Source organism: Pangasianodon hypophthalmus, chromosome 23, assembly GCF_027358585.1.
Source record: "Pangasianodon hypophthalmus isolate fPanHyp1 chromosome 23, fPanHyp1.pri, whole genome shotgun sequence".
Taxonomy (NCBI): domain Eukaryota; kingdom Metazoa; phylum Chordata; class Actinopteri; order Siluriformes; family Pangasiidae; genus Pangasianodon; species Pangasianodon hypophthalmus.
The window spans coordinates 1412624-1425150 of NC_069732.1; the positions used below are offsets into that span (position 1 = coordinate 1412624).

General features: G+C 40.2%; 1 protein-coding gene across 1 annotated transcript in view; it reads left to right on the plus strand.

The window, feature by feature from the left end:
* Positions 1 to 12527, plus strand: part of LOC113546241 (NACHT, LRR and PYD domains-containing protein 12-like) — a 123974-nt gene that overhangs the window by 34854 nt on the left and 76593 nt on the right. Inside the window, exons 12-16 of the mRNA XM_053228546.1 lie at positions 442 to 615; positions 1871 to 2044; positions 4008 to 4181; positions 4516 to 4689; positions 7970 to 8143. Of these exons, the coding sequence (XP_053084521.1) occupies positions 442 to 615; positions 1871 to 2044; positions 4008 to 4181; positions 4516 to 4689; positions 7970 to 8143 (870 nt within the window). The remainder of the gene's footprint in view (positions 1 to 441; positions 616 to 1870; positions 2045 to 4007; positions 4182 to 4515; positions 4690 to 7969; positions 8144 to 12527) is intronic.

The window sequence follows — 12527 nt, forward strand, 5'->3', positions numbered from 1 at the left end:
TGGAATTATGTATAAAACACACCATCACACCACGCAATGACTTACGACTCACAAGACCAAAAGCACTTTGTCAGTGCTGCTCTGTCATTTCTACATGCTGTTCTAGCCCTAGCAGTTCCAGGGAGGTTTAAATTACTGGGGAAACACCACTGTCCACCATTGTGATCTGACATGCACACACAGTTCTGATTAGGCAGAAAAATGGAGTTGTGTAGCTTTTAGGTGTAATTAAACACATACACACACACACACACACAAATCTATATGAAGCCATCATATTTATTTTACTATTACTTTATTTTTTAGTTAATACATACATATATATAAAACTCATGATTAGGATGCTGTATTTCATAGTGATTAAAGACTGCAGTGACTCCTGCTGAACTGACCTGTGTGTCCTGAACTGAGAGAATAAAGAGTGTCATTGTCTTTCTCCAGGTTGGAGTGTTGTGGTGTTTCAGATGAAGGCTGTGCTGCTCTGACTTCAGCTCTTAAATCAAACCTTTCACAGCTGAGAGAACTGGATCTGTCTAGGAATTATCTCAGAGACTCCGGAATGAAACATCTCTCTACTGGACTTGAGGATCCTCACTGTAAACTGGAGACACTGAGGTAAGATCATCTCTCTGAGAGTCACATGACCTGCTCCTCAGTAAGACACAGTGAGACTGAAGTAGAGTTTTTAGGTTCAGCATCAAATATCCTGAGAAGGCATATCATTTCACTGCACCCTGATTAATTCTACCTTGGTGCTTAATGATCATGAATGGTTATCACCTTGCATATTTTTCTTTGGGCGTGGACCACAGGCTTATCCTTGGTGTGGCGGTTGCAGTGTCCTTTTTCCACCGTTATAACATGTTTTGTTATTGTGTTGGACAGCAGCCATAGCGTGTGAAGATTTAGATTTTGGATTACACACATTCAGAGACTCTTGAGCACATGAACCCCACATAAGAAATTGATCCCATGAGTTAATTGTAGGGAGAGATGTTTTCAGCAATTGGGCAAATACGTCTTTTAGGTTACTTTGGGCCATATGGAGAATAATGCTACCATCCAGCACTGCACCCCCATGAGTGGATTGATGGGTTTGCTTCTGCCTTAAGAAATTAGTACCATATTCACAAAAGGATTCTCAATCTCCTTGCCTGATTAAGGTCACAATGGAGAATGTTTGCACTCACTTTTCACATATCTCTACCTGTTAGACCTGAGCACGGATGCCCTCAAACAGTTGAGCGAATGCTAGGGCAAAAGTCGGTCGGATAGGTGGAGGCGTAATATTGAGAACCCCCACACAGTTAAGAGGGGCCACTGTTTAGGTGACAACTATCACATCAGTTGTGGATAGCATATGTACACATCACTGGACCCATAATTTTACCCAGAAATCAGAGTTAGGGATATTTATCTTGGAAGGCGGCAGACTGGTGATGACATGTCTCTCTTATCAACAGAAATTTGCATGCCTATTATGCCTGTTGCTAAGAATTCTCTGGCTCCTCCTGCTATTGCTCCTGGTCTCTGGACCACGGGGGCTAGGGCAGGTGGAGGTGGATTATACAGAGGGGTTCAGGTCTGAACATATTAGGGATGAATTAGAATGTCAAGTGCGTACCAGGCCTTCTTATTCAACATCAGTGCCTGACGTCACTAATGCTCTTGTTGCTGAATAAGCACAAATCCCAACAGCTGTGTTGCAAAATCTAGTGGATACTTTTCCCAGAAGAGTGGATGCTGTTAGAGCAGAAAAGGGGGAACAACACCATATAAATTCCCATGGTTTTGAAATGGAATGTTCAATGCTGATGGATGTGATGGACTGAACTGAGAGATTGAAGAGTGTGTCATTGTCTCTCTGCAGGTTGTGTAGTTGTGATGTCACCGATGAAGGCTGTGCTGCTCTGACTTCCGCTCTGAGATCAAACCCCTCACATCTGAGAGAACTGGATCTGTCTGAGAATAAACTCAGAGACTCAGGAGTGAAGTGTCTCTGTGCTGTACTGGAGAATCCTCACTGTAAACTGGAGACACTGAGGTAAGATCATCTCTCTGAGAGTCACATGACCTGCTCCTCAGTAAGACACATTCTGTAATGGTGAAAGTGATTAATTCCACGCTTGTGCCTAAAGATTTTATCTCAAAATTTATTGTGTGTGGTTCCTAAGCACACATCAGTGACTGTATTAGTGGACAAACGTGTCGTCATTGACTCCCACTGTGAGATTTTTGAAGCCATTTACTGAAGCTGAAAGTTGCCATCTTTGACTGAGTTTTGCACAGCAGATCAAAATTGGAGCCAAAGTATGTGCAGTAGATACAGTTAGTAAGACAGTGTGTCTGCCTCTTGCCAACCTATATTGGCTGTGGACACACATTAAGAGCTATTACCTACTGTTAGTTGCCTTGGCTTATGCCATCAGTTCATTCATGTACATTGGTTTGTTAGTTATGATATCAATATAATGAGCTTAGACATCAAATGAGCAACATACCAGAAGAATTACAAAGAAATGCACACTGAGGGTCAGTTAGAACAGTTTACAGCAGAACAAGACATGGCTTTGCTACAGAACTGGGAAGTGTGTTGGCATTGATAAGGGTTGACTGTCATGTCCAAAACTGTCAATCACCTCACCAACCACATTCGGTTAATTATCATCAGATGATTCCTATGAAAAGCATTTATTCACTTCAATTCAATTTTATTTATATAGCGCTTTTAACAATGGACATTGTCATAAAGCAGCTTTACAGAAATCTGGATATACAATTTACATTTAAATTAAGTTTGTATCCCTAATAAGCATGCCAGAGGGAACAGTGGCAAGGAAAAATATCCTGAGACAACATGAGGAAGAAACCTTGAGAGGAGCCAGACTCAAAATGGAACCCATCCTCATCTGGGTGACACCGGATAGTGTGATGATAAATCAGCAGCATCAAGCAGAGCTAAGTGTGTTAGCTTGAGTGAAAGAAAGCCTTACAGAACTTCACCAGAAGCCAATCAAAACCAGGTGTATGCCCATTCCCCTTGCCACTGAGAGCAATGGCACTCTAGCTCAGCTAAGGTCAGCTCCCTGTCAAGCTCATCTGCTGACTGCTTCATCAATTTCGGCAGATTTTGGAAGATGCTGTCCTATATCTCCTGCACAGGAGATTTTTGTAAAGCTTTGAGGAAAAAAACAGCTTACAACTGTTTGAGATCCCCTGATTCTTTTCACATTTAGCAAATCTTTTCTTTCCATTTCTTTGCTCAAGACCAAAGAAGAATTAGAATTTAAAATTTCCACCACTTCAATCTCCAGAGCTTTAAGAGATCTTGGACATCTCTCAGGCTACTTGGACCTTTTTTCATTCAGATATGACTCCAAACCAGTTAATTAATTTTAATGTTACTTCTAGTGTTAAAAAATAATCAGGAGGACATTCTCATGCAGCATTTTACCGGTTAAATGGTTATTGCATCTTATTATTACTAGGTTTTACTGCAGCCATCTTTCATCATGGGGTGAGGAGTTCACCTTTGTGAATTATGTATTTTCACACGCATACATTTATGTGGTGTATTTCCGTTATGTGTGTATTTACCCTGTAGCTAAACAATGCTACACGTACAGCCAGTCCTAATCTCTACCTCAGAAGTTAAAAGGATATATTCTGGATCTTCATTTTTGAAAAGTAAAAGCTACAGTTTCTGTTACATCCTCAGTGATACCAGACAAATGTCTCACACAAGGTAAATGTGTTCCATATTCCTGAAAATATTCATACATTTGGCCTCTGTAACAGGGTAAAAATACAAATAGACATGCAATCACAACTGGAAAGTGTCACAACAACATAATTAGTTTTTTTTACTTTTTGCCCTCATATCAACTAAGACGCTGTATTTCATAATGATTAAAGCCTACAATGACTCTTTGATGAAAAAGTTCTTGCTGAACTGATCTGTGTGTCCTGACTGAGAGAGTGAAGAGTGTGTTATTGTCTCTCTGCAGGTTGTGTTACTGTGATGTCTCCGATGAAGGCTGTGCTGCTCTGACTTCAGCTCTGAGATCAAACCCCTCACACCTGAGAGAACTGGATCTGTCTAGAAATAAACTCAGAGATTCAGGAGTGAAGTGTCTCTCTGCTGTACTGGAGAATCCTCACTGTAAACTGGAGACACTGAGGTAAGATCATCTCTCTGAGAGTCACATGACCTGCTCCTCAGTAACACACATTCTCTAAAAGTGAGACTGAAGCAGAGGTTTTAGATTCAGCATCAAATCCTGGGCAGTTAAATCATTACATTTCAGTGCAAAATGTGTTGTGTGTTATCTAGACATACACACACACACATTAGAATTTGTTTTTCAGTCATTGTTCTTATATAATTCATGGCCAAGATGCTGTATTTCATAGTGATTAAAGACTGCAGTGACTGTCTGATGAAAAAGTTCCTGCTGAACTGATGTGTGTGTCCTGAACTGAGAGAGTGAAGAGTGTGTTATTGTCTCTCTGCAGGTTGCGTGATTGTGGCGTCTCAGATGAAGGCTGTGCTGCTCTGACTTCAGCTCTGAGCTCAAACCCCTCACACCTGAGAGAATTGGATCTGTCTTGGAATGAACTCAGAGACTCAGGAGTGAAGTGTCTCTCTGCTGTACTGGAGAATCCTCACTGTAAACTGGAGACACTGAGGTAAGATCATCTCCCTGAGAGTCACATGAGCTGCTCCTCAGTAAGACACATTCTCTAATAGTGAGACTGAAGCAGAGATTTTAGATTCAGCATCAAGTATCATTTCATTTCTCTGCACACTGATTAATTCCACCCTGGTGCCTAATGATCTTATTTCTTACACACACACACACACATGCTGAGAGAGAGAGAGAGAGAGAGAGAGAGAGAGAGAGAGTCCAAAATACATCAGGGATATATCAGTTTTCACTAACGGTACTTTTTATTTAATCGATTTATTGTGGTAATGGTAGGATTGCCTCAGTACTTATACTACAACTTCTTCTGTCTGACATTTTTGCAAAAATGTTCAATTAAATAGTAAATGGAAGAGTTTGCTTGGCTTTGCTCAGAGGGGATGTGGCTGTTGGCATGGGATTTTGGTAGCACTTGAACTAAACTTTTTCTATTCATATTTAATATTAAACAGTACATATCTCTCAAAATACTAAATACAACTACTCTTAACTGATAATTGAATGCTGACCAGACCATCTGACCAGAATGCAAGGGATGTTTGCTCACTCCTCCTGATCTAGTCATCCAAGGCAGGGACATTAAATGGCTTGCTGGACTCTAGGTAGCAAGACATTCTCTAGGTTTTTGTGATCAGTCAGGATGGTGATGGGAAAACTCACACCCTCTAGCCAGTGTTCCCATTCCTCTAGACTTGATGACAAGTAGTTCTGTTTTTTTTTTGTCTTTGGTGCTTTTTGTCTGTGGATGTGCCCTGCCTCTGACCAAGGCTGAAGGTACCATCAAGATACCATCAGTGTAGATGATGGTGCATTGGTTGCAGAACTCTTGGAGCACTTTTTCCACTTGTAACACCTGTCCCCAACAATGTTTCAGACAGTCATTCTCCTTCTGCTCTTGGACAAAGTTGCCCTCTCCGGCTGCCTGGTGATACTCAGATGGGAAAAGGATTAGTGGTTATTAATGGACTCACCCTCAGCTCCCACATCAGCACTGTCCTTAGCCCTGTGGATCATATATACCCCGATCAGGACCTTGGCAGTGCATTCTTCCCTGACATCCTCATGCACACAGGAAACTGAAAAGAGTCCATACTTCTCTATGGCCCAAGAAAGGACTGACAGATGGGCTAAGTTACTATGCTCCCCAAATCCCGGCCAGGCATTCCCTTGAGCCAGAGAGTTACAGTTTGTACATAAGGAGAGGTCAGGGTGGGTACAGCATAGCCCATCAGCCAGGTTTTGTTGGCTTGGGGAAGCCCATTATGGTCAGGTTTGGTTGGCATGGGTATATTTTCAGGTATAGCACTTTAGGGTCCTCTGTTCATCTAGGAGACCAAGGCTGCTGTGTACTGATGCATCTTGTCAGAAACTTTGGAGTAAGTCCTTTTTCTTACCTTTGTCCATCACTAATGTGGCTAGCACTTTATGCCCCTCAGCTGGTAAGACCGTTAACAAATTTGTCCCTTTCCACTCATGTTACCACTTTGTCTGTTGTCAATCATTCAGGCTGTAACTATCTTTTAGTTGTGTGCAACAGGGAACCCATCTGCTTTTGGGATGTATTCCCTTGTTTGTGGTTCCACTTATAGAGTTTGACAGCTGCATTAGTGGATGATAAGCCATCAGTAGCCTCTGTAGCATCAGTCAGGGAGAGCACATAGTATGCTAGTAGGGTGCTACCACATGGACCCACTTGTCACATGGCCAGCCTTCTCTGTTTGTAATACTTTCAACTATGTTTAAAAATGCTTCCACATCATCGCCAGTGAGTTTTGCCAGCAGGTGATGGGCATCCTGCTGGCAGAGGAGTGGCAGCTGCTACAGCCAAAAGCTTATCATTGATAAACCAGAGGCCCTGCACTAGCTCCTGAGTGACCTCCTGCTTCCATAGTCTTGGTTCATGGAAGTGTTGCAGCATGGGGTCCATGGCTTCTTCGGCTCTGAAGCACTTGGGGTCTATGTTCATGCCTGCATTCTCCACTGTTGACAGTGACAGGGAAAAAAACACACAGAGGCAGTTGCACGGTTCAGAAACCCAAGCAGGGCTATTTAATTTTTAAAGCAGAAAAGAAAAGGAAGGGGATGGAGAAGGGAGGGCTGGTGGCAGCCCTGTTTGGCGTGATAGTGGAGCAGCACTTGAACAAGGCAGAGTGCAGCAACAGGCTTTCAGTTGCTCTTTGCTGTGGTGTGAGCACTAAGATTGTTGGCTTGTATCATTGGCAGAGTAAGCAGTTTATCATCATCTGATTCTGTGGGAAAATCATAGAGCAGAACACAGCTCTTGTGTCTGAATGAACAAAAATCCTCACAGCCATGCTCCAAATCTAGTGGAAAGCCTTCCCAGAAGAGTGGAGCTTATTATAACTGCAAACACAGGGGAATAAATCTGGAATGAGATGTTCAACAAGCACATATGGGTGTGATGGTCAGGTGTCCACATACTTTTGACCATATAGTGTATGATGCAGTAAAGCAACAAATCCAAATGATTGACTTGAATGATTCTTTGGAACACTTGTATAGCCCTTGTGTTGTGAAATTTTTTTCATTGCCCGACTCAGACCTTGCATCCCTTCCTGGAATTAGTTCCTATAGTTCTGTTTGACTAAAAAAATGTGTATAGAGATGTTTGTAGCTAATTTGCTAATAAATAAGAAGCCTGGTATGTTACTTTTTCTCTCTTTTTACATTTTTTTAACCGATTAGTGCATTATTTGATGTGTGTTTAACTAGTTAGAGTAGATAAACAGACAGGTCCCTAAATAAATGGACAATGACAAAGTTATTGTTATTTTAGGTGTTTTATTTTAGTGCAATGTTCTTCAATGGCCAAGTCAGTCACATGACCTGAATCCAATTGAGCTTGCATTTTACTTGCTTAAGGCAAAACTGAAAGCAAAATACCCCAAATACAAGCAGGACCTGAAGACAGCTGCACTCAAGGCCTAGCAGAGCATCAATTTGCAGAATTTGCAATTAAGTGTAAAAAATGACAATTTAATTTATGATTGTGTTAGTTTGTCCAATTCCTTTTGGCCCCTTAAAAAGGGGGACAACATGTATAAAAGGTGCTGTAATTCCTACACCATTCACCAGATTTGGATGTAAATACCCTCAAATTAAATCTTAAAGTCTGCACTTTGAGCTCATTATTTAATTTCAACTTCAATATACTGTGGTTGACAGCTAAAATACTTTTGATGAAAAAGTTGCAGTGTGTCCTAAACTGAGAGAGTGAAGAGTGTGTTATTGTCTCTCTGCAGGTTGCGTGATTGTGGTGTCACAGATGAAGGCTGTGCTGCTCTGACTTCCGCTCTGAGATCAAACCCCTCACACCTGAGAGAACTGAATCTGTCTTGGAATAAACTCAGAGACTCAGGAGTGAAGTGTCTCTCTGCTGTACTGGAGAATCCTCACTGTAAACTGGAGACACTGAGGTAAGATCATCTCTCTGAGAGTCACATGACCTGCTCCAAAGTAAAGCAAGGTTTAGACCATACGCTTCCAGCGGTCTTTTATGATGATTACTTCTCACGCTATACGAGGTGTTCCCAATAAGAATTCTGTAACAGACTGTGCGATAACGTGTTCTTCGTGTTCGTTCTACTATGATCTGCCATACTGGGTGCACAGCAACACAGCACAGGTTTGTAGCTCTTCAACTAGAAAGCATAAAAATAGTTTCACATTGTCATAATAGTAAATAAACGTGTAAGTAAACATGCTAATGAGCTAGTTACACACCTGGAACTTGTAATTCATCCTTTACAAGCCACTGCCGTGCTTGTAGCTGACCTGTGCGTTTTGTGTAATCATATGCCGTCGTCCTAATGGTAGATTTTATATGAATGTTTTAGCAGCACTAACACTGAGATTTTAAACAAAAATTTCTGACACTGCCAGAACTTTATTGTCGACTGTCTTTGGTCACTAGAACGGCCACCAGTGATTATCCTTTTCGATGTGCAATTCTGCCTGTGACTGCAAAATCAGCTGAATATCATACAAAGCCAGCTTAAGGCACATTCTCTAATAGTAAGACTGAAGCAGTGGTTTTAGGTTCAGCATCAAGGGGAAAATTATTTCATTTCACTGTACATTGCCTAATGATCTTCTCTCTCTCTCATTCACACACACACACACACACACACACATATGCACACACACACACATATGCACACACACACACACTCAGTTATAATCTTAATATAGCATTTTTACAATATATATATATTTAGAGCCATTTCTCAAAGGATATTCAATTTTATTTGTATAGCAGTTTTAACACTTTAAACAATGGACATTGTTACAAAGCAGCTTTACAGAAATATATAAATTCCAGATATAAATCATAAATGTATGAATTTATCCCTAATGAGCGAGTCAGAGGTGAAGGTGGTGAGGAAAAACTCTCTGAGACGATATGAGGAAGAAACCTTGAGAGGAACCAGACTCAACAAGGAACCATCCTCATCTGGGTGCCACCGAATAGTGCGATTACAAATCATTCCCTTCTATAACTGTGTGCTACATGGACAAATAGTGCAGTTGTGTTAACAGGAACTTATGAGCTGATGAGCAGCTTATGAATATAAGCATCAGAGTAATTTCTGAATTCATTATAGTTTAACTTGAAGTCTATTTTGTTGAAGATATCAGCTGTTCAATGATGGAGACTTGAGTGTAAAACTGTTCATAGCAATTACAGTCCTAAGTCATCTTTATGCTTTTTAAGTGGTACCATCGACAGTAATCTCATGGTGATCTTTAGGCTGTGCATGTTAGAGGCCATCCTCGGCAGCAGCGAGACGTTTTCAGGTGATGAGAGCTCCAGCCAGAAGTAGGGTATCAGGATGGAAGAGGCAGGTCTGTAGAGCAGAAGGGGTCAGGATCACTGGTATCTCAGGAGTAGCATTTGTAGCGAGAGAGAGAGAGAGAGAGAGAGAGAGAGAGAGAGGAACACAGAATATTAGGTATGCTAATTTTTTTGTGTTTCATTTTTCATGCAGTTTTACTACTTTACTACAAAGTTTAATCTTTGCATGCACTGATCTTGGTTTATCTGAAGGAAAAATAAGATCCAAATTCCATAACATTATTCCCATTTACATTACTGTGCTTTAATTAATTATTTAATCAATTACCTTGCATTTCTAGTGCTTCCTGTATAAACAAACCCATTTCCCCTAGAGTACTGAAAAGGTCAAAAATACAGTTCTACTAGTTCGGGTTATTTCATTTTAGTGCACTTGTTCATCGTGGTTTGAGAAATTCAGTTCCGTGAATCTTGTATGCCACTTCTCAGAGCACACCCAATGAACAAATAATACAATCTTTTTTTTACCATCATTTGATTTTTTTTAGTTATTGCTCTTTCAAATTTCAGAAACATGATTCACAGTAATACACAGTGATTTAAGGCTGTAGTGACTGTGCTTATAAAGCTCCTGATTCTCCGTGTGTCTCTGTGTGAACTGAGAGAGTGAAGAGTGTGTTATTGTCTCTCTGCAGGTTGTGGTATTGTGAAGTCTCAGATGAAGGCTGTGCTGCTCTGACTTCAGCTCTGAGATCAAACCCCTCACACCTGAGAGAACTGGATCTGTATTTTAACAGTGTAGGAGACTCAGGAAAGAAGCTGCTCTTCAGTCTCAAAGATGATAAACTTTACAAACTTCAGGACTTGAGGTCAGTTATAAGCATTTCAGATAAATGTGTAAAAACATAAATATACAAATAGTTAGACCTATTAGCATTGTTTAATGTTTTATTTAGAGAAGAAAAAGTGAGTAAGTAAGGAACCTATTCCGATAAAGTGCTATTGATTGCAAAACAGGTGCATTTACAGGAGTATTTTTTCTACTTTACTGAATTCTGTGTTCAAAATTACACTGATGTTTAATGTTAATGCTCAACCTGCCAGCTTAAATATTAACCTTATTTTCTTTTATTTTTAGAGTGTAAAGAGTCTGATGCAGACACCAGTGAAGACATTTTTTATTAAATGTTCTCCATTCACAGAGGCATTTCCTAGTATGTTTTTTTTTTTCACATTTGGGAATGAAGAACATTTTGGTGTTTTTGCAAAGAGGTGTACCTGTGCTTACTTGGTGTGATTCTTCATGTGTGTTTAAGGAATATTAATATTAATTCTAATTGTTGTTGTTGTTGTTGTTGTTCTTCTTCTTCTTCTAATTATTATTATTATTATTAGTAGTAGTAGTAGTAGTATTAACACTCTGATATCCTACAGGAACGAGACATCATTGCAATACACAAGTTCAGGTTAAGGTTCCATGTCAGTTCTCCAATTTACATGTCTTGGTTATTTACTGATGTTATTCCTACTATGTTTATTTTTTACAAACCTCAGTTTAAGTCTTACCTTATTTGTAAACTGTGCTATGTATTGTTTCTGTAACATTTTCTAAATTTCTGTAATAATCGTTAAATTTGTAAACTTTTCTGAAGTAGTTTTCAGTGGCTGCCATTCTGTTCAGAAACTTATCAATTTTGTTGTTGTGATTAGTTAACTTTAGCTAATATATGTGGCCATGTACTGTATGTACAGTGAAAATATAAAATGGAATAGTATGTAATAAAAGTATAAAATATAAAATTGAAAACTAAAAGTCATACATGTCATAAAGAAATGTTCAATAATAGGACTGCACTGATTAGTCTGAATAATCAATGATGCTGATTATTAAAAATTATGTTATAGAAATGTTATAATGTAAGAGCTTGTAGGTCTCTATTTCTGTGTAGAGAGTAACTGTTAACACTGCTCCACGTAGCACTGGGTGTAAAACTGTTTTCAGGCCCAAAAAAAATTTTTAAAACAATTAAAATTTTTTAATTTAATTCCATAATTTAAATTTGTGTGTAAGGAATTATTTTAGAATAGTCTTGTGTAAAAAGAATTCAAACAAAAACCTGAAAAATGCGCTCTGAAAAAGTAAATAAATTTCAGCCAATCAGCATTTGAGAAACGGATTATGTTACGGAATTTCGTTTTGCTGTTAGTCCCCCCTCCCAATTTTCCCTAATGATGTCTAAGACACCATGATGCTTGAGCCCCTATAATAATTTGAATGGGGAGAAACATGTGAAGGCTTGTGGGGCCTCTCACTCTGCAAATACCAGGGGCTTGAGCCATTTATCCCAATTCTGAGCGTCATTGTGAACGTTATCCTTGATAATGGAAAAATACAGGTGGGGTGGCACAACATTGGGCTGAATTTGCTGACTATCGATTACTCTCATTTGGTCGAAGGCATGCCTAAGGGTCTCGTTGCACAACTGCTCCAAGGGGAAATCTCTGTGAAGGGTGGAGAAGTGGACCCCTCCCCACCCTCCGTGTCTCCCTGACACAGAGCTGATGTTGACGGCCCCGGCACCACCTCCCCAGCCCACAAATTCCCACAAATTCCACAACGTACCTTGATATATGCGCAAGAATTTCTCATACTAATGCTAATTTGTCCCAAGAATTAGTGGATGGGTGAGGCAAAGACTAACTGCCACCTCTACTCTACGTTTTTGCCTCCAGAATTTAATAATAACTGGCAGATACTCATGAACATCCGTTTGTACACGCTTCGCCCTCACCACTTGTGCATTTCCCACTACCCCGCATTTAATCAGGCTTTGATGGACGTTGGTCTGGTTACACACCGAGTCCACCATGGCCTGATGTGTACTTCCTTGTATACTCGGACACGACGTATGTTACTGCTTGCTTCCCTGCAGCGTGAGCCAACCTGCCTGGGCTTTGCCCCAGTGCTGGTGGGGATGGGAGGGTCCCCCCTGTGTTGAGAGAGA